The sequence below is a fragment of the Zootoca vivipara genome, chromosome 7 (genome assembly GCF_963506605.1).
Source record: "Zootoca vivipara chromosome 7, rZooViv1.1, whole genome shotgun sequence".
In the NCBI taxonomy this organism is placed as follows: Eukaryota; Metazoa; Chordata; class Lepidosauria; order Squamata; family Lacertidae; genus Zootoca; species Zootoca vivipara.
In genome coordinates this window covers 79,561,216-79,587,772 of record NC_083282.1, presented here as the reverse complement: position 1 = coordinate 79,587,772, position 26,557 = coordinate 79,561,216, and the positions used below count along the sequence as shown (strand labels likewise).

At 47.6% G+C, this 26,557-nt stretch overlaps 1 protein-coding gene across 2 annotated transcripts; it reads left to right on the top strand.

Moving 5' to 3' along the window:
• Positions 1–5,723: 5,723 nt before the first annotated feature.
• ZFP64 (ZFP64 zinc finger protein) lies at positions 5,724–23,420 on the top strand. 2 transcript variants are annotated; one of them, XM_035124175.2, is made up of 6 exons: positions 5,724–5,916; positions 9,113–9,352; positions 10,669–10,830; positions 14,933–14,995; positions 16,348–16,599; positions 21,021–23,420. In XM_035124175.2, exons 1-6 carry the CDS (start codon positions 5,868–5,870, stop codon positions 22,304–22,306), a joined length of 2,052 nt encoding a protein of 683 aa, XP_034980066.1. In that variant the 5' UTR covers positions 5,724–5,867; the 3' UTR covers positions 22,307–23,420. The 2 variants fall into 2 exon arrangements, with proteins under 2 accessions (XP_034980066.1, XP_034980064.1); XM_035124173.2 differs by lacking the exon at positions 5,724–5,916 and having other exon boundaries at positions 8,799–9,352.
• Positions 23,421–26,557: the final 3,137 nt, after the last annotated feature.

The following is a 26,557-nucleotide window of genomic DNA, read 5'->3' as shown; positions in this document are numbered from 1 at the left end:
GTCATCCTGAGGACTAGCAGACCCTGGTTCATTTGCTGAAGCCCCTGGTGACTGTACCTCTGGACCATTTTCACTCTGGTCTTGCAGCTGTGCGTCATTAGCCAGGGATGAATTATCTGACTCCTCCCTGCTGAGCGCCCGGCGCCTCAGCTGATCTATATGTCTCTTCCAAACTTGCCCATTTTCCAAGGTCACATAATAGGACACAGGTCCACTAGCCCGGGTGATCACACCGGCCACCCACCGCGGACCTCGTGAATAGTTCCTCACCCAGACCAGATCTTCAGGGGCGAGATACCTTGTTGTGTCAGTCTCAGCCTGGGGGGTTGCTCTTGAATTACGGTTTGGCATTTTATCTGGGTGGACATAATCCAGCACCGTTACCAGTCTTCTACCTAAGAGCAGCTCGGCTGGCGACTTGCCCGTCGCCGTACACGGCGTCGCATGCTGCAAAAATAACATTCGCGCAATGCGAGCCGACCAGTTACCCTCCATTAAGCGCGCAATGGATTCTTTGGCTGTTCTTACCATGCGCTCAGCCTGCCCATTGGAGGATGGGTGAAAGGGCGCGGATGTGACCCCTCTTATAAAGTTATCAGCCAAGAATGCCCTGAATTCTTGGGATACAAAAGCTGCCCCATTATCTGATACAATGGTCTCAGGTAACCCGTGGGTAGCAAACAGCTGCCTCAACACCTTGATTACGGCAGCTGATGCCATGCTAGGGACCATCGCCACTTCTAACCATTTGGAATATGCATCAACGATAACCAAAAAGACCTTCCCTTGGAATGGCCCAGCAAAATCTATGTGCAGCCGGCTCCAGGGAGTCCTGGACTGCTCCCACCAGTGGACTGGTGCTCTGGCCACTTCTGGCCGCACCTCTTGGCATGCCTTGCATGTTCGTACCCATTGTTCTATGTTCTGGTCCATTCCAGGCCACCACACATAACATCGGGCTAGCGACTTCATCCTGACCATTCCCGGGTGTCCCATGTGAAGCGTCTCAAGAACCCTGTTTCTCAGTGGTGCTGGGATTATCACCCTATCTCCCCATAGGAGACAACCCTTATGCATGGACAATTCGTGCTGCCTTGTCGCATAAGGCCTGAATTTTTCTTCATGCGGACCACCTGGCCACCCCCTCCCCACCCAAGTGAGCACACGGGAGAGAACAGCATCTTTCCTAGTTTTCTCAGCTATATCCGTAGCTGTTACAGGAGCCCCCGGAAGTGTTTCTAGCATCATAATGTGCTCCGCCGGAGCAGGATCCTCATTGCTCCCGCCAGGAAGGGGCAATCGACTCAGCGCATCAGCATGGCACAACTGTTTCCCCGGCACATGGGTCAAGGTGTACTGGAACCCATTCAGGAATATTGACCAACGCAACATTCTGGGGGAGAGAATTTGTGGCGTTTGTTTGTTTGGGTTGAACAACCCTAACAGTGGTTTGTGGTCCGTTTCAATGGAGAAATGGCGACCGTACAAATAATCATAGAACCTTTTGATTCCGGACACAATAGCCAGCGCCTCTTTATCAATTTGAGCATAGTTGCGCTCTGTGGGCGACAACGTACGGGAATAGAAAGAGATGGGCTTTTCCGACCCATCCGGTTCCCTATGACTCAGCACAGCCCCCAGACCGTATTGAGAGGCATCACATGCCAGGACCAGCGGCTTTGACTCATCATAATGAGCAAGGACGCTCCCGCTACTCAGCATTCCTCGCAAGGAGTCAAAAGCCTTCTGCTGCTCCCGCCCCCATCGCCACACAATCTTTTTCTGCAATAGTCTATGTAATGGTTCAGCTACCGAAGCTTTCTGGGGTAAGAACGAATGATAAAAGTTAATAAGTCCCAGGAATGACTGCAACTCCGTCTTGTTCTGTGGTCGTGGTGCCTCGATGATGGCCTTAATCTTAGCATCTGTGGGGTGGATGCCTGATGCATCAATTTTAAACCCCAAGAAATCCACAGTTGGCACCCCAAAACTACATTTTTCTTTTTTCAGTTGCAACCCCACCTCCTTGAACTTGAGCAACACTGCACGGACACGCGCAACCAGTTCCTGTGGGTCTTTTCCAGCAATCAAAACATCATCAAAAAATGGCAAGACCCCCGGCAGACCTCTTAACAGGCGTTCCATGAGCCCTTGAAAAATCCCTGGGGCCACACAAACTCCGAACTGTAATCTGTTAACTCTGAACGCCCCTTTATGTGTGACAATAGTCTGTGCTTCCGCTGATTGTGGGGTTACTGGCAGCTGTTGGTAAGCTTGTGCCAGGTCAATTTTGGCGAACACCTTGCCCCCAGCCAGTTTAGCCAACAGATGTGATACGACTGGAATGGGGTATGAGTTTCCCCTGAGTGCCTTATTGATAGTACATTTGTAATCTGCACATATCCTGACTTCCCCATTTGTTTTAAGGGGTGTGACGATTGGAGTCTCCCACTTAGCAGAGTCCACGGGTGAGAGAACTCCCTGCTTGACCAATTTATCCAGCTCTGCCTCGATCTTGGGTTGCAGTGCAAATGGCACTCGCCTTGGTTTGAGTCGGATTGGGGCCACACCGGGGTCCAACTCGAAGTCAACTGGGGGCCCTTTATAACAACCCAGTTTTCCATTAAAGAGACCAGCAAATTCCTTGCATAATGCCTCGCTCATCTCAGGGCAGGTTTGGATTGAATTAAGCCCTGAGATACTCAGTCCCAGGGCGGGGAACCAGTCAGTGCCCAGGAGACTGGGGTGACTGCCCTTCGCAATCACCAGTTTGAGTACAGCCTGTTTGTCCCGGAACTGTACTCTCACGGCACACATTCCCATAACATGGATGCGGCCTGCTGAGTACGACTGCAAGGTTGCCGGGAAGGGCTCCAGAGGGGGCAACTTACCCCTGGGGAAGAATGTCTTCGCGGTCTGGTCCGACACGATGGTGAATGCAGATCCGGAGTCCACCTCCATGTCGCACTGCTGACCCTCAATCTTCACCTTGACGTGTGCCTTGCCTTGCACTGGAAACTGCACGGCCCCCCCGTTGATCTCCGTTACGTAGTGGCAGTCCTTTAGAAAACGAGTTGCTGTGGGCGGTCTGCGATGCTCCAGTCTAGGTGCTCCTGTTGCTCCCGACGCCGCCGATCTACAGACCCTGGCGATGTGACCCGTCTTTCCGCACGTCCGGCACATAGCATCCCTGAAACGACAACTCTTCCGCTCATGGTTTCCGCCACAACCTGGGCAACTGCCTCGGCGATCTTTGTGCACTGTGCAGGCCTGACGCACCAACTCGACCCCACGGACTGGGCTCTGGCTCGGAGTAGCCTCTAGCTCGTCCATGGCATGCGCAACTTCTATCTGTGGCTTAGTGGCCTTGCGACTGGCATCAAGCTCCTCTCTTTCATAATTCTCCGTGGCGGTGGCCTCTTTCAAGGCTGAAGCAAGGGTAACCTCTTCTTTAGCCACGATGCGTCTTCTGGCTTTCTTGCTGCTCAGACCACCAATAAACCGATCCAGGAGAGTCTCTTCCAGATTTTGGAAGCCGCAGTGCTGAGCGAGCTTCCGGAGTTCAGCCAGAAATGTGGATACAGACTCCCCAGCATGCTGCTGCCTCTTATGGAACTCCATCCGCCGGGCCATCTTGGTCTCAGTAGGCGCCAAGTGGCTTGTTAGGCAGGCAAGAATATCTTTGAGAGATGTCTCACTCAGCTTCGCTGGAGCAAGTAATGCCTTGGCCAGCTTGAAGGTCTCGGGCCCACAGTAGCTCAGGAATGTGGCCCTTCTTTTGCTGGCATCGGTGATCCCTTGAGCCACTGCAAAGAACTCGAAGCGTTCGACGTAGTCTTCCCAGGTGTGGGGCTCTGATGGCTGGAAGGGCTCCAATACCCTTGGACTCTCCATTGTCCTAGCGGGCAGGGTCGTCTTCTCAGCTGGCCAGTGAGTCTTGTTCTCAGCTGCAATCCGGACTCTGAGGCAGGGTTGTGTTTAACCGCTCCTCAGCATTCCGGATCCCACCTTCGTCGCCAGTTGTTGTGACGTGGGGTTTGTGATTTCAGCTCTCTTGACAAAACATGCTGGAGACAGTTCTCTAGTAACAGCTCTTTATTAAAGTGAACAAGACTGAAGACTGAGGAGAGGAAAGCTACATTTATAGGGACAGGGGACTAGCTAGGAAGGGATACATTTTGGAGGGAACAATATCAAGCAATCACAGTGCTGCCTTTTGGAGGAAACCAATAAGACAGAGGATCCAAATACAGCAGCTTAAATGAACCAATAGTAGCTGTACCCTCTGGAACCAAAAGGCAGTTACTTTATCCTAATGCAAATACAGACAATAATAATACAGATATAAAATCCTTTGACTCAATACACAACATTATGCATTGTTGGAAACCAACCAGGGATGAGTTAGTTGCAATGAAGGATGACCTATACGTATAAGAAATAATATAGAATTAATAATAGTCATGATGATAGTCGTACTGAACACTCGTTGCTTTCTTCATGGAGTGCTTATATGACAATGAGAATTCATCTTGCATTCGTCCTGATTTGCTTGCAAGGTGTGCACATTTTCCAATTAATCACACACGTTTCAATGCGCCTCCCTGTCACTTTCCAAACTGCAAAGAGGTCGATTTCTTATTTTTATTTCAAAGTGGATTTGTTTTGCTAGGGTGGCAGAGCACTTTAAACCATTTTAAATGCACAGACCTAAAGTTCCAGACACAGGTGGCGCTGTGGGTTAAACCACAGAGTCTAGGGCTTGCTGATCAGAAGGTCGGCGGTTCGAATCCCTGTGACGGGGTGAGCTCCCGTTGCTCAGTCCCTGCTCCTGCCAACCTAGCAGCTTGAAAGCATGTCAAAGTGCAAGTACTGTAGATAAATGGGTACCACTCCGGCGGGAAGGTAAATTGTGTTTCCGTGTGCTGCTCTGGTTCGCCAGAAGCGGCTTTGTCATGCTGGCCACATGACCTGGAAGCTGTACGCTGGCTCCCTCGACCAATAACGCGAGATGAGCGCCGCAACCCCAGAGTCGGTCATGACTGGACCTAATGGTCAGGGGTCCCTTTACTTTAAAGTTCCAGAATGCAGGTATTGACAGTCTGGAGTCACCTTGTATCACCGTGATTTCATGCTGGTTTTACACTAATTCTGTGCCGGCACAGCTTTTGTATTGATTCTTTTAGCTGCTAACTGATTGTACTGTATTCGTGCTTTAATAATTTATATTTTCTAAGTGATCAGAGGACTTGTTTCACTGGGTGGCACGCGAATGCCATAAATGAATGGGCAAGCGGAAAGAAAGCAGCTTCGGATCAGGGACGTTTAAATAGATGCACATTCCGAGCATCGAGTGAAATGTCCCCATTCCGCCAGCGAGCCGGATCTACAGTATTGTCCCGATGTAAAAGGAGGCAAAGAAAAGAAAGAAAAACATTTTGCTGCCTTGCCGCAGCCCAGCCAGAAATGCCACCGGTACAGCCTATTTTGCTACACTGTCAGAACGTCCCTCCCTTTTCTCCAGGGTTGCAATCCTGTGTGCGCACTGACCTAGGAGCAAGTCCAACTCAACTCATCAGGCTTACTCCTGAGTTGCATTGCTACTACAAAAGCATGCATTGCAAGCGCCCTTTGCTCCCTTCTGTGGGCAAAGAGCCTCGCGGCGGCTTCGGCTGCTGCTACAGAGCATGCTCCACAGTCCCTCCACATCCGTCCCCGCCTTCTGGTGGGGGGGGGGGACCGCGAGGACGAAGAAGGCTTTTGCGTTGCAAAGTCTCCTTGTTCGTTTGCTTTTCCTCTCGCCACCCCTTTTTCTTTTTGCAAAGCTGCGCCTGGCGCGCGGCTGCTGCGAATCCGCGACGGCTGCGATGAACCCGAGCGCCGCGACCGGCCAGCCTTTCCCCAGCCCCGTGCAATGTAAGTGGCTGCGCGGCTTATCCGCGCTCCCGGGCCCGGAGCTGGTAGAAGCCGCGCGGAGCCTGCGCTCCGGCCGGCCCCGAAACCTGAGTAGTGGAAGAAGCGAGCGCTCGCGCAGCCCGGGAACCTGGAGCGTAAAACACGGGGCCCGGGAACCTGGGTGGGGAAGAGCAGCCGGCAGGTTGGGGAAGGCGGGCCAGAGCAGGGTGGCATTGAGACAAGCTGGGGGCTGGGTGGGGAGAGGGTTAAAAAGGTGCATCGCCTTTCATAAGGAACCGGGAGGGTTTCGGGTGCTAAAGCCACCAGGTTTCAGTATGCTCGGTGGGTTTAGTTCCATTTAATTCTGTGCAGGATTGCAGCAGATGGAGGGGGTGACATAATCCGGTTTTTTGACCGTGCAACTTGCAGCGTGCGCCAAAAGCGCTGCATGCAAGCAGATCAAGGCCTGGTTCCAGAACCTCTAATGCAACCTGGTTTGGGGTGCTGTTTTACTCTTGTGCTTGCAAGGAGTTCAGAGGCCCTTCCTAGGCCAGGGCTTTGTTCTTGCATTTGGACTTTCTGTACCTCACCCCACCCCACCCCAGCAAAATGTGTTGGGGATTTTTTTGTATGTACAGAAGGCTGCCTCACACCAGATTAGTCCTTATCGTCCAGTATTGGCTACACTGAGTGGCAGCAACTTTCTTAGAAGCTCAGGCAGTCTTTCCAGTTGCCAGGGCTACCTGGTCCTGTTAACTGGGAGATGGCCAGGATTGAACCTGGGACCTTCTGAGTGCATATGCTCTTCCCCTAAACTATGGCCAGCCCCATAACCTGCATGCACATCCTATCCACGTGAGCCATTCTGCAATTTGCTCAAGGCTGAACTCAGGGCGCATTAGCCTGTCCGGCACTGGAGCAATGCCCTGTTTCTCCGAAAATAAGACTTAGCCATGAAATAAGCCGTAGCAGGATTTTTAAGCATTCAAGGAATATAAGCCATACCCTGAAAATAAGACAGTGATAGGCACAGCAGCAATGCCGGCCGTGGCAGGAGGAGGAAAAGAAGAAGACATCTCCTGAAAATAAGCCATAGTGTGGTTTTTTGAGGGAAAAATAAATATAAGACGGTGTCTTATTTTCGGAGAAAGAAAAGGCGATTTTAAAAGTTTCTTAAGCGAATGTGTTCTCTCTGTGGGAAGGTTTTAAGAGATCACACAATGGAGCTATTTGTGCTCCTGGAATTTAAATACGTTAAAGTTGCAATCCATTACACAGACTTACCTGGGAGTAAATCCAGATTGGTTTAGGCATGCCGTTGAGTAAATATGCATAAAGACACATTGCGAGCTGCCTTCCTGCGCGTGATTTCCTGGGAGAAAGCTTCACATAACGTAAGCAGGTTAAAATGGTTGGGGTAGGGGTGTTTCAGTAGGCAATCTTGTGCCCATCACAATATCTCAACCTGACCTACCTGGAATTCGTTTCTATTCCATCTTCCTGGTGCATCAGTCAAGAGTGCCATACAACAATTTAGAATAAATACGTTGAAATACAAAGAATTCAGCAATAAAAATAAATGCGTTTTGAACAGGTGTGTGTAGGAACACAGCATTTAAAAGAAAACTGTTTAAAAGCAATGACAGAGATCATAGGTAAAAATGAACTTAGCATGCTAAATCCTGGTGGAATTCAACCACAACAGAGGGGGTCATCCATACTTCACAGATATTTCACAATATTGGTGCAGTCACTGAAAAGGCCTCGTCTCATCGCATTCTCCCTGCACATCCGCCATTTAACTTATAGCAATCTGTAGAGTATCTAAAACCCAACATCTTGGCAACTCATGCATGAGCATGTGTGCTATTATTTTGTAACTCCAGTTTGCAATAATAAGGTCTGTGATGGATAAATAAAGGTACCTTACACTCCACATGTTAATTTTTTTAGTCTTGGCTGCTAGACTTGCCATCCTTCAGTGCTGAGCTCCATTCCCATGGACTCAAGAAGTTAAATCTTGGAGCAGGTGTATCTTGACTAGTGTTAATGCGCATGGATGCTAAAGCAGTGTGCAGTGCGTGGTCTGCCAGCTCACATTGCCAGTACTGCTGATAACCTACTGTAGAGTAATACAGTGGTACCTTGGTTGCATGGATTGCAAGAAGATCAAACCTATCCATTCTGAAGGAAATCAGCCCTGAGTGCTCACTGGAAGGACAGATCCTGAAGCTGAGGCTCCAATACTTTGGCCACCTCATGAGAAGAGAAGACTCCCTGGAAAAGACCCTGATGTTGGGAAAGATTGAGGGCACTAGGAGAAGGGGACGACAGAGTAAGAGATGGTTGGACAGTGTTCTCGAAGCTACGAACATGAGTTTGACCAAACTGCGGGAGGCAGTGGAAGACAGGAGTGCCTGGTGTGCTCTGGTCCATGGGGTCACGAAGAGTCAGACATGACTAAATGACTAAACAACAACAACACCTTGGTTTACACAACCATAATCCGTTCCGGAGGTCCATTCGTAAACCAAAACAGGTTGTAACCCAAGGTGCTCTTTCGCCAATGGGGCCTCCAAAATTTTTTTGTTCGTAATCCAAAATGAATAAATAAATGGGTTGTAATACAAAAAAAGTTTGCAAACTGGGACACGCACTTCCGGGTTTGACATGTTTGTAATCCAAAACGTAGGCAAACCAGACTGTTCGCAAACCAAGGTACCACTGTAATGTTTTTCTAATGCAGGGTTCACCAAGGTCAGTGGGCACACTTGAATTTTTCAGCAAGTGCTGTGGACACCAAACCCTCTCTGCTGTATATACTCCCCCCCCCCCCCGGAGACAGAAATAGAGAAAGTGAATGCAGACGTATTCCGCTTTTCTACGCAATCTTGAGTAAACGTCAGAGCTAGTTGAATTAATCAGCCTCGAAAAGCACATAGAGCTGAAAGAGCACTTTCTCCTTCAACTCTCTGTGATTTCCAAGGGAGGATACAGTAACCACCCTCCCTACGTCATGACAAAAGTGGGCAGTTCATGGGGAGCCTCAGAGGCTCAATGGCTACCAGAATGCCTGCCATGTTGGTGAACCTGTTCAACCATTTCTCCATTGTTTCCAGTAACTTGCAAACAATAACCTTGGCAAGACATAAAATTTCTGTTGCCATTTCCGTGGTGATTCTTAATTGCTTTTTTCAATTTGATGGTGTTTTGACAGTTCCAGGAGGCACCACTGTCCTGGTGGAGCTCACACCAGATATTCACATTTGTGGCCTGTGCAAGCAGCAGTTCAATAACCTAGATGCATTCGTTGCTCACAAGAGAAGCGGCTGCCAGCTGTCCGGCACGACAGCGGAGACCACCAGCACAGTACAGTTTGTAGCAGAGGAAACCGTGCCAGCGACCCAGACCCAAACCACAACGAGGACCATCACTTCAGAAACCCAAACGATCACAGGTATTTATCCAGGAAGTTTGGGTAGTGGCATCTTCATGGCAAAACTAAGATCTAGCATTGTATGCTTCGGCACCAGGGGCACCCTGGGAAAATGGAAACACTAAAGCATGGGTAGGCAAACTAAGGCCCGGGGGCCGGATCCGGCCCAATCGCCTTCTAAATCCACCCCGCGGACGATCCGGGAATCAGCGTGTTTTTACATGAGTAGAATGTGTGCTTTTATTTCAAATGCATCTCTGGGTTATTTGTGGGGCATAGGAATTCGTTCGTTTTTTTATTTTGTTTTTTTCAAAATATAGTCCGGCCCCCCACAAGGTCTGAGGGACAGTGGACTGGCCCCCTGCTGAAAAAGTTTGCTGAACTCTGGTCCAAACTGTTCCAATGTTATACTACTTGATGGAACTTTGGCCTGATTTTGTATGTCAAGTCTTTAGTTACATTCCTATGCCATGATGCTGACGGGAAAAGTTGCTGGAAAGGTTTTCTGACCCCTGCACTAAAGCTTTGTCCCACCGGCATCTCCAAAGAAAAGAAATGTCTTTGCTTAAGATCATGGAGAGCTGCTGCCAGTCAGAGCTGAGAACATTGGCCTAGATTGGCCATTGGTATGGCTCAATGTATGCCACTCGTGGGTTGTGAACTTGGGGAAAGTGCCATAACTTAGTGGTAGAGCACTTGCCTTCTGTGCAGAACTTCCCTGGCATCTCCAGTTCAACGGTTTAGATAGCAAGTAATGGGAAAGTCCTCTGCCTGGCCCTGGCAGAGTCACTGCCAGTCAGAACAGGAAATGCTGGGCAAGATGGGAGAAGAATCTTAGCTGGTGTAAGACAGGTCCCTAAGCTCACTTCCTTGTTCTTTCTTGTACGCAGCCGCTGTACTTTGCCACCTGTGGCAAATAAAAATCACCTCCAGGTGACCAGGCAGAAAAGTATTGCAAAAGTTGGCTCTTTTCTTCTTCTTGCCTGTAAATGATTTGGGAAGAGGGATAGCTTAACAGCTCCCAGCGCCATTCACAAAATACACCTCCAAGGATTCTGTGCAGGGAGCCACAGCTGTTTAAATTGATAGTGCATATGGGAGCTTAGTTTCATTACGTACTTAAAAGTTTCCTTCCTGATCAGCTTTGATTTGTGAACCTTGTGGTATTTCTCTCACTGACAAGGAAGCAGTTAAGAAAAAGAAAAGAAGATTGCATTATAGTCTCGAGATGGGGAGTAATTTTATGTTCTTCTTATATTGAGGGTTCGCAGAAGCTATGTGGTTTTGCAGTGCTCTGATGTTAAAACAAGTCTTTTTTTTTCCTGATTGCTTTTGAGTTTCTGCGCCAGAGTTTGTTTTTGAGCATGGCTACCAAACCTACCTACCTGGCGAGAGCAGTGAGCCTCAGCCTGCCACCGTTGTCACCACTACACCGAAACCTCGCGCCAGAAAGTCCGCCACATCAGGGGCGCAAAAGAAACTTAATTGCTGCTATCCAGGTAAAGTATATGCCTGTGTTTAGACCAGGCATAGGCAAACTTGGCCCCTCCAGATGTTTTTGGGAATACATTTCCCATCATCCCTGACCACTGGTCCTGTTAGCTAGGGATCATGGGGGTTGTAGGCCAAAAACATCTGGAGGGCAGAGTTCTCCTATGCCTGGTTTAGACCAGGGCCCCCAAACTAAGGCCCGGGGGCCGGATGCGGCCCAATCGCCTTCTAAATCCAGCCCGGGAATCAGCATGTTTTTACATGAGTAGAATGTGTCCTTTTATTTAAAATGCATCTCTGGGTTATTTGTGGGGCCTGCCTGGTATTTTAACATGAGTAGAATGTGTGCTTTTATTTAAAATGCATCCCTGGGTTATTTGTGGGGCATCAGAATTTGTTCATTTTTTTCTTCAAAATATAGTCCGGCCCACCACATGGTCTGAGGGATGGTGGACCAGCCCACGGCTGAAAAAGGTTGCTGACCCCTGCGTGTGTCATGTTAAACAGTCATGACTTCACCCAGAGAATTGGGGGGTGGCTGTAGTTTGTCAAAGGTGCTGAGAGGTGTTTGAAGATGCCTGCCCCCCACCCTAGACAATTCCCAATAGTAGTTTAACAATACTTCTTCACAGGGAACTGTGGCAACTGCAGTTCTGCGAAGGGAACAGATGTCTCTTAACAACTCTCATGTGTCCTTTTATTTAAAATGCATCTCTGGGTTATTTGTGGGGCCTGCCTGGTATTTTAACATGAGTAGAATGTGTCCTTTTATTTAAAATGCATCTCTGGGTTATTTGTGGGGCATAGGAATTTGTTCATATTTTTTTTCAAAATATAGTCGCCCCCCCCCCACAAAGTCTGAGGGACAGTGGACCGGCCCCCTGCTGAAAAAGTTTGCTGACCCCTGGTTAGGCAGTGTGACAGTCTTAGGACCATAGAAGTGACTGCTTCTGCAGTTTAGATCCCACCATTCTATTCTGTTGCTTTGGGGTAGGAAGGTTCAAAATCTCCTTCTTCGCAGGTGGAAAAAACAGTGGGAATTGCTATAAACCTCATAGGGAGGGTGGGTTTTTGGTTTTGTTTTGTTTTTTGCTGTTTTTGCAGCCCATCTTTTTCTCCAAGGAGCTCAACCCCCCCTGAGACCTGTGGTTATAGGGCAGGTATATAAATTCAATATATAAGGTGGGTAAAATTCCCCCCTCCTATTCAATCATTCCTTTGTATACTGCCTTTCCAAAGTTCAAACAATGTGCAAGGTGGCTTGTAACATATAAAAAAAATACATAACTGCAAACATAACAAAACGAGTCATCAACAATAAACGAAACATCAAAAAGCACACAGCCAAATTTCCACATAAATCACAAGATCCAGAATATATATATATATATATATATATATATATATATATATATATATATATATACACATATACATATACATATACATATACATATATATAATTGGCATCAGCAACTCAAAAACACCTACCCAGGCCCCCTACAACAACCCTGTGAGGTAGAGTGGCCTGAGAGGCGCAAGTTCACCCAGGGAGCTTCATTGCTGAGTAGGGATTTGAACTCTAGTCCAACACTCTAACCCAGTGGTTCCCAACCTTTTTTTGACCATGCCCCACCTAAACATCTCTAAAATCTAAACAAGCTTCCAAATTGCGCCCCTTAAAAATCAAATACCCCCCCCTGTGGTGTGTGTGCCCCCCATTGGGAACCACGGCTCTAACCACTACACTACACTGACTCTCTTTAGCTGGCATTGCTTTGGAAAACTTTGCATAGTAGCAAGAATATGATTGACAAAAACGGTCTTTGGAAGCAAAGAAAAAATGCACTTTCCAATTAGCGAGGCCCAGCAGTATGGATTCTGTATGCGTACACAGTAAAAATGGTAGCCTGCTTTTTTTCAGGAATTTCTTGCGTCAGCCCACCCCACCCCACCCCAAGCAGTCTCAGGGACCTGAAGGGGTCTTTGCCACTCGTGAATTGTTCTTCCGAATCGTTCCTTACATCCTCTGCTTTGCTCTGCTGCTTCCAGAGGGGAGAAAAAAATAAATTGGAAATGCTTAAACTAATTTTAATCAGTGACATTGCCGCAAAGTTTCAAGAAGATTCATGGAAGCACTTTTTAATTAATTTATATAGCCATTGATCACGCAGGCCAAAGTCACGGGAAGGTAGGTGGGTGGGAAGCCTTGCTTGTGTAATTAGGTCAGTTAACTTCATCAGAATGTTCCATTTCAGAACCTGTCTTCCCTTGTGAATCTTACCTGGAAGTTATGTCCATTTCTCACTGTGCTTATAATCTCAGACAGTGCTGGTAATTGAGGCAAAACACCTACGATGGGGTCATTGGACCGGAACCAGGAGGGTGTGGAATCAAATCCTTGCTAAGCTTTGAAGCTTGCTGAGTGCACTTCAACCTTATCTGCCTATCCGGGGTCTGAATGTAGAATTGAAGGGGGATCCCAGGCCAGGGGGCCTCTCTTATCTGCCCCATTGAGCTGCCCCAAAACTGTACCCTCACTGGCTGTGTTTCACGCCCCGAGTGGCTGGGGTAATGCTCTTTGACTCTGCCACTGTCTTTTGGATCAAGGATGGAGAGCAGTGTTATAAACTCAGATATATAAGCTAATCCCGAAATGGCAATTTAAATCTAGGTTACGGCCGCCACAACGGAATGTCTAGGTGCCTTTTTCCTTTCTTTTTTTGCTGTGAAACTTTTCTTCTTCTTCTTCTTCTTCTTCTTCTTCTTCTTCTTCTTCTTCCTCTTCCTCTTCCTCTTCCTCTTCCTCTTCCTCCTCTTCCTCTTCTTCTTCTTCTTCTTCATTTCTATACCGCTTTATATCTTAAAGAAAAAAATCTCAAAGCAGTTTACAACACAATAAAACAGGCTTCCTCAAACTCGGCCCGCCAGATGTTTTGAGACTACAATTCCCACCATCCCTGACCACTGGTCCTGCTAGCTAGGGATCATGGGAGTTGTAGGCCAAAAACATCTGGAGGGCTGAGCTTGAGGAAGCCTGCAATAAAATATCAAGTAAAGCAATCCAGAGTAAAAGAAATTCAAGCTTCAAGGAAAATATTTCAGATCCTTCCTAAGTAGCATTTTGCTTTCCCCATATTTATTTACTTCATTTATATAGCTGCCCCATAGCAGAAGTGCTTTAGGAAGCCAGTGTGGTGTAGTGGTTAGAGTGTCGGACTAGGACTTGGGAGATCAGGGTTCAAATCCCAACTCGGTCGTGAAGCTCACTGGGTGACCTTGGGCCAGTGGGCAAGCACGCAAAAGCTCATACCAATGACAAACTTAGTTGGTCTCTAAGGTGCTACTGGAATGAATTTTTTTATTTTACCTCACAGGGTCATTGTAGGGATTAACTGAGGAGGGGAGTGAACCATGTACTCCTTGGGGGGGGGGAAGTGGGATGTAAACGGAATAAATAAGCTCTTCTGCTTAAACCTGGAGGGGCCAGCCAGATGGAGATGTCAGTCGCCAGCCTGCCATCCAGAGATTTCCATGTGGTCGCAGTTGGACCCTCGCCAGTAGCAAAACGCGCCTGGCGCCTGGCTAATTTCTAACACCAAGGTGTGTGTGAGTTTGTGTAGAAACTAGCCTACTGTATGAAGGGGAAATTTACATCTGTTGCTCCACCCACTCCTGCCTCTGCTCTGCCCACCCAAAGGTTGCCCTGAAGGAAATGCTGCCCTGTTTCCTGTTGCCATGTCAATTGCGAGCAACGCCAGCATCGGGGGGAAACGTGGCTGTGTCTCCCAGCGGACTTGTCGACTGCTGGCATCCGTAGACGTTTGGCGTCCAGGGAGAGGAATAAGGAACAGAATTCTAGCCAAGGCCTAGTTCTAGATCATTGTATGCCTGTTGAGGACCAGTGTTGTGCTAGGCCCAGGGAGACTTGGGTTCAGATCCCCAGTCATTTATCTCAACGGGTGACCTTGGGCCACTCAAAGATTTAAAGTTATTGTGTGGAGGGGGGAATCGTATGCCCTTCCCTGGGACCCTCGGAGAAAGTGTAGGGTAAAAATGAATGAATAAATGTATAAAAGCTGGCCCTCTCCGTTTTTTTTCCCTCCCCAGGCTGCCAGTTCAAGACATCCTATGGTATGAAAGACATGGAGCGGCATTTAAGAACACATACTGGTAAGCAGCCTTATACAGTGGTACCTCTGGATGCGAACGGGATCTGTTCCAGAGCCCTGTTCGCATCCAGAGCAGTACGCAACCTAAAGCCCCGAATCTGCACATGCTCGCAGTGCGATTCAGCACTTCTGCGAATGACGTCATTCAGCGCGTCTGCGCATGCGCGGATCACCAAACCCGGAAGTAACCCGTTCCGGCACTTCCGGGTTCGGCAGGTTCGTAACCCGTGATGTACGCAACCCGCAGCGAACGTAACTAGAGGTATGACTGTATAGCCTTAAACTGACTTATCTAGCCCTAATTTCTCTAAACACCCACACCCCTAGCCAATGTACACAGGTCTCCTGGGCTCATTTGCGTTCTGCTTACGGGCGCAGACTTCGCTTGGATAGATGCGATAATATTCGGAATGAGTTTATACAGAACGTAGTAGGCGATTAACCTCTATATACGCATTAAGATAATAACACTGTATCAGTTTATACAAGAATGCATGGGAGTACCGTATGTTACATTGCAATTTTGTATTTTTATTTTTTCCTTGAACACATCTTTGTTCTTTTCCCTCCCTCATTTCCACCCCCAGGAGTACCTGCAGACTTGAAGTAACCCTGAGATTTGCAGGTGCTAAAAAAATCTTCGGGGGGGGGGGACTACTTGAGGCGGACGGAATTGGGCAACCCATAAATATCCACTCACACAGAATGTTGAGAGCGGGGTGGGCTGACAACCATGGCAGGGGGAATGGAAAGGCTGGAAAGGGGAAGAAAGGAGACAGAGATATGAAAAAAGGTAGAATGAAGCATCCCGTTGTTTGGAAAGATCACTTCTCGGTTCATGCTGAGAAGCTATTTTAAAGTGTCCCAAGGATGGAAGCATGATTTGCTGATAGACTTCAATGGATAAATAACATATTTTAACATAGCTCGGATTCGACCCTTCTCTCCATTAAGAAAAACTGAAATGGAAAGAAAAGGATCCACCAAAACATACTCAATGGGTCTGGAAGCATAACTGACTATTGAGGTGGAAGATGGTGCAGGGAGGGGATAGAATTGGGTGGCTGGAGCCCTGACGGAAAGCATTGCACACTGCAATGTTTTGTTTCAGATCCCACCTGTAAAGTTAATGTATTGCAAGCAGATGCATTCTCAAAGCTATGCCTGCCTCTCTGCACATCCTCAGTTTGCTAGAGAAAAGGCAAATAGCATGGAGGAAACCTCTGAAGTATAATAAGCGCATGACGAAAAGGGAAAGGGAAACATTCTTCCATTAAGGATCTTTTGTTCTGTGTATTGCAACTCATCTCAACCCTGCTGCACCTTGGCTTTTTGTTGATGCTGTTGTTTTAGGTGACAAGCCCCACAAATGTGAGGTTTGCGGAAAGAGCTTCAGCCGCAAAGACAAGCTGAAAATGCACATGCGATCCCACAGTGGAGTGAAGCCCTACAAGTGCAAGCACTGCGACTACGCAGCTTCCGAAAGCAGCAGCCTGAACAAGCACCAGCGCATCCATTCAAACGAGCGCCCTTTCAAGTGCCAGATCTGCCCTTATGCAAGCCGCAATTCCAGCCAGCTCACGGTGCATCTCAGGTCTCATACAGGTAAGGACAGGGACAGGTTTGCTATTACTGCAGGGAGGAAAAAAGACAAGGGGGCTTCACACGATCCGGTGATCTTGCAAAGCCCTAAGCAGAGAGCTTCCCACAGAGTTTTGCGGGCCAGCTGATTGGTGACGTTTGCAAACCTCCTTTTAGCTGTGTTTTCCTGCCCCAAATATTTATATACAGGCACGTCTCACTATGCAAACACAATGACTTCTCAGGAAATCATTTGCTAGGCGAGAGTTCACATAACGACTCTTCAAATTCCATTGATTCCTATGGGGAAATTTTGAATGTGTTCCTGACCATGGAAATCTGACCCCCAAATGAGGGAAGACAAACAAGGAAGGAGAAAATGTTTTCTTTATTTGTCCAGTCTCCCCCACTTCCTCCCGCCATGGTTTATGTCGAAATGGCTGTCGCAAAACCAGCAAAACACCAAAAGATAAGGCTTCTGATTGGTTTACAGAGGAGGACATGGAGGACTGGCTATTTGGGTATCTGAATCTACAATGTGCATAGCGAGGTTCCTCGTTTTTGGATAAGTGAATTTTCATAGAGCGAGTAATTGTGGCAGGTTGGCCAAAATGGGCTCACAGGCCAAACAGGGAGGCCGAGTTGGGTTTATAAGGCACATGTTTCCCAACGCTCACGTGTGTATAAAAGTCTAGTGCTGGATTCGTTGGGAAAAACTATTAAGAACCTGGATCACACTGGAACTCCCAAGAGTTGGCCTGTTCAAAGGCCTGCAAGTATCTCACATCTTAAGGCCTTCACCAGACATTGCCCATGTCCTCTCCAGGTGCTGTTCCACCCATTACAGTGGTGCCTCGCTAGACGAATTTAATTCGTTCCACGGGTCTTTTCTTATAACGAAAAATTCGCCTAGCGAATCCCATAGGAATGCATTGAATTTTTTTTAATTTTTTTGCCCATAGGAACACATTAATTGAATTTCAATGCATTCCTATGGGAAACCGCGATTCGCTAGATGAATTTTTCATAAAACGAATTCGTCTAGCGAGGCAACCTCCACTTGAAAAATCCTTTCGTTAAGCGGAAATTTAGTTAAGCAGGGCATTCGTTAAGCGAGGCACCACTGTATGACTAAAAACTTAAAACTACAGAGCTGTGTCAGGGCCAAACCAGGGCTGTGGGCTGACCTGCTTCAATGTGGAGGATCTCAAACTCAGGGTTCCTAGGACCTGGAGCTAGAGCCTGAGGAACGGCAAGCCAGAGCCCCTGGTCTGTTGACCTGGCATGGTCAGAAGGCCAGGGTGCTAAACCTCTCTACTAGGCATTGCCCACCCACAGACTTTGTGTTGCTTATCAAGTGCAAGGATTGATGCAGCACCTGTGCCTAGAGAGGACTTCCCAGGTACGTTGAGGTTCTTGGAATGTGATGCTCTGCCCTTTCACACAACTGCTAGAATCTCCAAAGTAAAAGCTATCCTTGCCATCTCTGCTTGGACTCGGATCCTGCAGGTCTTAGGCTCGGCCATTCAGTCCCCTCTTAATTTCCGTACTCTTCTTGCATGGGCATTTCATCTTTTACGAATGAAGCTCTGCAAAAAAAGAAAAGAAAATAGTAATAAATTAAACTTCCTTTGCCAAAGTCAAATCCAATAGGGTCTTTGAGGAGGAAAAACAACCGGCAACACAGATCAATCTCTAGATTAGAACATTAAATGTACGGCTGACATTTAGCTTCTGCAGATCTCCTCTAGTATGGCTTGGCACCCGAAATGGGGGACTATCGGATCGTGTGCCGCACCCAGTTTTCATCAGGAAAGTGGGTAAAAATCCAATGACTTGATTCTTGCAGCTTACCCAGTGGTATACGCAGCTGGAAGGGCCGGCCTGTAAAACAAATTGAACTGGCAGGCTGTGTGTCTTCATTAATAAAATGTGTATAATAAACATTTTACACCCAGGGTCTCAATTATTAAGCAAGCTTGTGGATTAGCACAGTATGCCACATCGCAATTTGAAATATCTTCCGCCCGATCAATGAAATATGTAGCCGGGTAAGCAACTTGCGCCTACTTTTTTTTTTTTTAACAGTCTCCCATTTATGAAGATCTATAAAATATTAAGTGGTAAAGTAAATTAAGCCATGTGTGTTGTGATTTTTTAAAAGAGCTGCAACGTTCACTGAACCAAGGACCTCCCTACATTTTATTTCTGCCTTAAATGGCACCCCGTGGCTCATTCACTCACTTCTGAGCATGTTCCTGATACACAGATTAACAAAGGAGCTCCACGCTGTTCAAGTAGCTTAGAGCAGCAATAAGTCAACAGTGCTGCTTTGTGATGTGGTATTAGCGATAATTGGCTACTATTTGCGAAACGAAAACCCCGCCGTTCGTATTGTGAAAGGTATCAATACTGTGCATGTTTGCGCCATATTGCTCTGTTGATTAGGCAGGTCCTACCAGCTGTGGAGGCGGAACGCCACGAAAGCTAAGGCATGTTTTCGGATATAATTCCTGCAAATTGTTGTGCAGAGGTCTGTCTTTGCTCCTGAGCATATTGGTATTCCCCTTTTCAATGCATTCCGCTTGCTTTCCTTTTTAAACAGATACTTCGTTTAGGGCGGGAAACAATAACAATTAAATATGCAAAGCTTGCATATCAGACCTGCAGACAAATAACTGGAGGACAGCTATTGGGAGATATGGAGAAAAGTAATGGGCAGGCAAGGAAATGGTGGTGCTTTTTGCTGGGGGGAAATCTGTAGGTTTCAGAATGCAGGGGGCCCGTCTCCCCCCCCCCTTCAGATAGTATATATAAGGATGCATTTATTTGCGTTTGATGTTGAAGTGCTGGGTTTGTGCATTTGTGGCTGCAGACATATTAGGCCCTGCCCCGCTCAAAAGAAGAGAAACCCATCTCTTGCGAAAGAGGGGTGGGGGCAATGAAGTTTTATGGTGCAAATTGAGAGAACGGGCACTAAAATGACTGATGGGGTCTCAGCTGAAAGGGATCTCGGTGTTGCAGTGGGTAGCATGATGAAAACCTGGGTCCATTAATTTCATGCTGAGAAAGATTAGCCACAGCCCAAAGTGTCATGGCACCTTCAAAGTCGTAATAAATTCATTGTGGCCAAAGATTTTGTGGGCTCAAGCCCTCTTCATCAGATGTCAAGGCAAATTTTATTAGCTCCAAGGACTCTTCATTATTTTTGTTAAACTGGGGGGGGGGGGGTGCTTTCGTAAGGTAGATTGATGTAACTAGTTTGGATGGCTTTAAAAGGGGAGGCGGGCAAATTTGTGGAGAATAATGCTTCCAGTGGCTGCTAGTCAAGATGACCATACTGTATATTACGTCCATTTTTGGAGGCAATATGCCACTCTGAATACCAGTTGCTGGGGGTCACTAGCTGAAGACTTCTGTGGTGTTTGTGGGCTTTCCATGTGCCTTTGGAGGGCAGCTATGAGAAGAGAATCCTAGACGCAGTGGTGCTTTAGTCTGATCTAGCAGAAGTCTCCTCATGTTCATGGGCTAGCTCCAGATTGCTCATCAGAACAAGACGCTTTGAGCATATAATGTCAATCCTGGCCCGACAACACTGGCTGCCAATTACAGTGGTCCCTCGACTTTCGAATTTAATCCGTTCCGAATGCACATTCGTAGGTCGAAGTGTTTGCAAGTCAAAAAAAAGCGGTTTCCCATAGGAATGCATAGGAAACGGAAAAATTCGTAAGTTGAGTAAACTGCATCTAAAATTCGTAAGTAAAAAAAAAACCCATTAAACCGCAACGGTTTTCCTTTCGGATATCGGAAAAACGTAAGCGTGCGGCCATTTTTTTCATTCGTAACTCGAAATTTCATAAGTCAAGTACTTTGTAAGTCGAGGGACCACTGTAGTTTCTGGGCCCAATCCAAAGTGTTGATGTTGACCTCTAAAGCCATACATAGCTCAGGGCCTCAATACCTTAAGGACCATCTCTCCCCATATGAACCAACCCAACCCTTGCACTTGTCATCTGAGGCTCTTCTCTATGTCCCCCTCTCCCCAAGAGGTTTGTAGGGATACAACACGAGAAGGGGCCTTTTCTGTGGTGGCTCCCAATCTGTGGAATGCTCTCCCTAGAGAGGCTCGCCTGGCACCATCATTACATGTCTTTAGACGCCAGGCAAAAACTTGCCTCTTTACCCAGGCCTTTGGCCATTAAATAAGCTATGGCTTGCAGGTGGGTACTGTTGTTGCGATTAATTTTATTATGCTGTCTGTTTTTATTCTTTATATTTCTATTATTACGCTCTGTAAAATATGTTTTTAGTGTTCTGCGCTTTCGATAAAGGGTGGTAAATAAATCAACATCATCTTTCAGTGCAGATCCATTGGAATTTATCCGTATTGTTCTGCGTCTCTTGGTCCAAACGCCCCTAATTTGAAATGCTTTTCTTACGGACAGGAGACGCTCCCTTCCAGTGCCGCCTCTGCAGCGCCAAATTCAAAATCAACTCGGACTTGAAGAGGCACATGCGTGTGCACACGGGGGAGAAGCCCTACAAGTGCGACTACTGCGACGTGCGCTGTGCCATGAAGGGCAACCTAAAGTCGCACATCCGCATCAAGCACAGCATGGAGAACGCCTACCGGTGCCTCGAGTGCGAGTTCCAGTGCGGGAACAAGACCAGCCTCCGGCACCACCTGCGCACCCACCAGCCCGAGCAGCCGGTGAAATGCTCGGAGTGCAGCTACTCCTGCTCCAACAAGGCCACCCTCAAGGTGCACGAGAGGATCCACTTCAAGGACCGCCCTTTCAAGTGCGAGTTCTGCAGCTTCGACACCAAGCAGCGCAGCAACCTCACCACGCACATGAAGAAGGCGCACGGGGACAAGGTCAGGGTCAAGAAGAAGGCGGCCGAGAAGGGGGAAGGAGAGCGGCCGAAGGAAGGCGGCTCCAGGCAAGTGGCCAGGCTGGAGGCCAAGAAAGCTTTCAAGTGCGATCTCTGCGAGGCCTCGTTTGTCCGGGAAGACTCCTTGCGGAGCCACAAGAGGCAACACGTAGAGTACAACGGGGCTAAGAACACCGAGCTGGCCGTTTTGCAGTTCCAGGTGGACCCCACGAGGCCAACCGGCACCCCTATTACCGTCAGCCACCTCCAGGTTCCGCTGCAGGCTTCGTCTTATGGCAAAGGGCAGGTGAAGATCATCGTCGGACATCAGGTACCCCAAGCCGGCGGTCTGGTGCAAGCGGCTTCCGTGAACATTGTCCCACCAGCCTTAATAAGCCAGAACCAAGAAGATCTGTCTGGCAATGGCCAGTTGCAAATCCTGCAGCAAGTGAGCTTGCTCGCTCCCCCTCTGCCCCCGGGGTCTCAAGCGGAAAGCATTTCGATGGGCCAACAGGCTGTGCTCCTCACAACCCACAGTCCAGCGGACAGAGCCACACCCAGCCAGTCTCTGATTCCCGACATCCCCGTAGGCAGCCACGAGGCCTCTGCTACGCAGGCTTTCATCAGCAGTGCCGAGATTAGCTGCTCCGACTTGGAAGGACTCAATGCTTTGATTCAGGAAGGGGCCGGGGAGGTGACAGTGGTAAGCGATGAGGACCAGAACATCACTGTGGCTACCTCGGTGCCCCCTCCGCCCATCTTTTCCTCTCCTTCTCACGCAGACGTGCCCAAGCAAGTCTACTCCATTATCCAAAGTGGTGCAAGTTTGCTGTATCCTGCAGACTCCATACCAGATTAGTTCAAGAACAACGCATTTGCTCAGCACTCAGTTGGCACATCAGATTAGGCCCTGGATCCAGATTAGGCTGCTGAGTACAGAAGGCGAAGCGATCCCTGGTGTTGTGCCAGTTCATTGCTTCACTCCCAGCTATAGCTCTCATCATCCCTGACCATCAGCCAGACCAGCTTGGGGGCTGATGGGAGTTGTAGTCCAACAACGTTCTTAGGGCACCGTGTTGGCTGCCCCTGCATTCCATGCCTTACTGCAAATAGAGCCCCTCCTCTTAAAGAGTACAGTGGTACCTCGGTTCTGGAACGTCTCCGTTGACAAACGTTTTGGAACCCGAATGCCAAAAACCAAGAAGTAAATGCATCCGTTTCTGACCGCACCTCGGAAGTCGAACAGCTTCTGCTGCATGTTTTTCAATTTTCTCAATTGAATTTGCTGGCAGCCCTTTGCGCCTCGGTTTTCGAACGTTTCAGAACTCCAACAGTCTTCCGGAATGGATTATGTTCGAGAACCAAGGTACCACTGTATTGCGTGCGTGTTTTAATGGACTTAGTGGTGGTTATGCTTTTGAGACCAGGGAATGGAGAAACTATGAGATTATACCAACAGGTGCCCCCCCCCCGTGAGCTGCAGTCTTCATTACACACGGTTCATCTCTTGCCCGTTCCTGCGCTAGATTGTTCATTTGGTTCACGACACAATATTTCACAGCTGCTTGGTAGCAAATACTGTCCCTCCTACACCTCTTGCCCCATTTGAAGGTTACAGCCTTAAAAGACATATAGGAAAAGAAGTTGCACTGAAATTACCTTCCAGCTTCACAGCCAACTCCAGTCACGATGTTTGTAACCCAATGAATTTCAGAGAAGGGTGTGTTGTTGTTTTTCTTCCAATTCCGCATTGGCTTTCATTTCCCAGGCTTTCCACAATCATGTTCAAAGTAAATATAATATATTTTGAAATAATGGCGCAGCCTTGGACTGTAATCCTGTGCCAAATTGTACTGCACTGTGCGGTGTAGTGGTTAAGAGCGGTAGACTCGTAATCTGGGGAACCGGGTTCGCATCTCCGCTCCTCCACATGCAGCTGCTGGGTGACCTTGGGCTAGTCACACTTCTTTGAAGTCTCTCAGCCCCACTCACCTCACAGAGTGTTTGTTGTGGGGGAGGAAGGGAAAGGAGAATGTTAGCCACTTTGAGACTCCTTCGGGTAGTGATAAAGCGGGATATCAAATCCAAACTCTTCTTCTTCTTCCATGCAGAGATTTTGGTAGGACTAAGTAATCCAAGTCTGCAGGGTTCACTCCAAAAACAGGGTTTGAGGGGGGAGGTCCGACACTTTTTTTTTCACTGGCTGTGTTTCTGCATCTTTGATGGTAGTGATGTGCATGGAAATAGGCAGAAGATGCTAGTCCTATAGGTTGAAAGGAGCACTGCTGCAAAAGCACTGGATCTGCATCCAGCCAACCTTCCTTACAGCCAATCCAGCACCGGCTGTCAGCTTCCTTGTCAGTCTCAGTGTTGCCATCATAGAACTCAGTAGAGAGGATGGGGGGGGGTGACCTTTCTGTCTGGGTCCCAGCCATCGCTGGAATAGATAAACAAAATTTATATACCACTTGATTGTTAAAAAACCAACAACCCCTAAGCGGTTTACAAAAAAATATAATGTTTTTTAAAAGTTAAATATTTGAAAATATTCAACAAATGGTTAAAAACGACAGTAACTAAAAAGAGTGGAAAATACACATAGCTTCTTCATGTCTGGATAGGCCTGCCCAAACAAAAATGCTCTAAGCAGCCATCAGCCGAGTATTGCAAAGGGGTCTGTCTGATGTCAATAGGCAGGGAGTTCCAAAGTTTAGTTGCCACTACACTAAAAGATTGGAAAGTGGTAAGGAAAACCTCCCTTGGTCCTGTTGAAGACATAGGAGCTGACCAATCAAAATACAGTAAGATGACATGACCTGGGGATTTTGTTCAAAGCAAAAGCCAGTCGACTCCTTTTTTTAATATCAGATATTCTATATTGAACCACAACATAAACCGGAATTGTGTGCCGTCATCCCCTGCAGCCAAACAGCAGTGTGACCTGGGGCAGCTACGTTCTGCGCACAAGTCAAGCTATATTTGTGATTTGCAGGTTTCAGTGCAATAAGCTCACTTATTTCAGGCATGCCATGCATGCTCTCTGTTACCAGCCATGGGGGAGAACATTATATCTCAATGCCGTACAGACTCGGTGGAGCATAGAATCATAGAGTTGGAAGAGACCACAAGGGCCATCCAGTCCAACCCCCTGCCAAGCAGGAAACACCAACAAAGCATTCTTGACATATGCCTGTCAAGCCTCTGCTTAAAGACCTCCAAGGAAGGAGACTCCACCACACTTCCTGGCAGCAAATTCCACTGCCGAACAGCTCTTACTGTCAGGAAGTTCTTCCTAATGTTTAGGTGGAATCTTCTTTCTTGTAGCTTGAATCCATTGCTCCGTGTCCGCTTCTCTGGAGCATCAGAAAACAACCTTTCTCCCTCCTCTATATGACATCCTTTTATATATTTGAACATGGCTAAAGGTAAAGGTAAAGAGACCCCTGACCAGTCGTGACCGACTCTGGGGTTGCACGCTCATCTCGCATTATTGGCCGAGGGAGCCGGCGTATAGTTTCCAGGTCATGTGGCCAGCATGACAAAGCCACTTCTGGCGAACCAGAGCAGCACACGGAAACGCCGTTTACCTTCCCGCTGTAGCGGTTCCTATTTATCTACTTGCATTTTGATGTGCTTTCGAACTGCTAGGTTGTCAGGAGCTGGGACCGAGCAACGGGAGCTCACCCCGTCACAGGGATTCGAACCACTGACCTGATTAGCAAGCCCTAGGCTCAGTGGTTTAACCCACAGAGCCACCCGGGTCCCATTGAACATGGCTATCATGTTCAAATATATATCAGGGCAGTTTGGCAATAATGAGCAGATTTCATCGTGCGTGTTCCTGGCTATATGGGCAGATAAAATATATTTAAAAACCCTAAAGCAGAGATCACTCCCATTTCTGCAACTTTTACTAAAGCAACTGCAGTCAGTGCATCATTTGGGGGTTCTAATTAACAAGATCACACCTGCACAATGTGTGACCCACTGAGCGCAGCCGTGCAGTGCAGCCCACCAGAGTTCTGCTGTGTTGGGCTTGGAGGATCATGTTGTATTAGCCCACATTGCACCCTTTTACTGAAAGAATTTGAGCCAGCAATCTGCTTTCTGATATTAGCAAGCTTCGTTTCCAAGGGAAGTTTGCAGAGGATTGCTGGGGAAGGGGAAAGCATCCCATTCCGCCTTACTTTGTGCGTTGGGAGAAAAGCAGTTGGGATTTACTTTATGTCATCCATAGGTGGTGCTAGAACTCAAGCTGAGGTCTGAGTTGAAGTGTGTTACTTCAAGGATAGGTTTGTCTTCACAGGTACTGCTTGCGGGCGAGGGAGCTGTGGAAGGCAGCATGCCTCTGAATTTCTGGCCATCACAGGTGGGGAGAGGGCTGTTGTGTTCATGTACAACTTGGAGGCTTCCCACACGCATCTGGTTGGCCACTATGAGAACAGGATGCTGGGCTAGGATGGGCTGCCATCGGCCTCAATCCAGCAGGTTCTTCTTACATTCTCAGGTACAAACATGACGAAGTCTCATTTCTTTTCAATGAGTCTTTCAACAGAGGGCTAGTGAAGCGTCGATCAGTAAACAATGCAGAATTGGAACTGATGAAAATTGAATTTGTCATTGAAAATGGTGCCCCTCTTAAGGTTTAATCACAGCGTGTATTCGCACATACATGCACACGCACAAGAATTTCTCAAAACGAAGGTGAAACTAAGGGTACATAACTCCCAACAGCTCCCTCAGAGCTTACTGTAGTAAAAAAAATAAAATGCTTACATCCTGAATGTATCTCCCTCTAAAGAGCAAAGCATTAATCATTTCTGACATCTAAAACGATTGATTCTTCCTATCTCTGCTTCACTGTCTCACTGTTCTGACATGCTGCAGAAACTGAACCAACGGCAGGGCCACGCAGTACAGGAGTTGCCAACTTTTTGTAAGCTAGAAAAATAGTCATGGGCGCTAGAGATATTACTTCCTGCAACCAAGCATCAGGGGGCTGGCCCAATACATTTTGGCACCTAGGGCAAACTACAACATAGGGCCTTTCCCCCTAGCCAAGGAAGAAGGGGTGAGTGAAGAGCTATGTCAGGAACAAGGGAATAAAGCT

Coding starts and splice junctions, on each gene's coding strand:
- ZFP64 (XM_035124173.2), top strand. CDS start 8,932: ATGGGGAGCCTCAGAGGCTCAATGGCTACCAGAATGCCTGCCATGTTG. Junction 14,996..16,347: donor GCATTTAAGAACACATACTG/GTAAGCAGCCTT, acceptor CTGTTGTTTTAG/GTGACAAGCCCCACAAATGT. Junction 16,600..21,020: donor GCATCTCAGGTCTCATACAG/GTAAGGACAGGG, acceptor TCTTACGGACAG/GAGACGCTCCCTTCCAGTGC.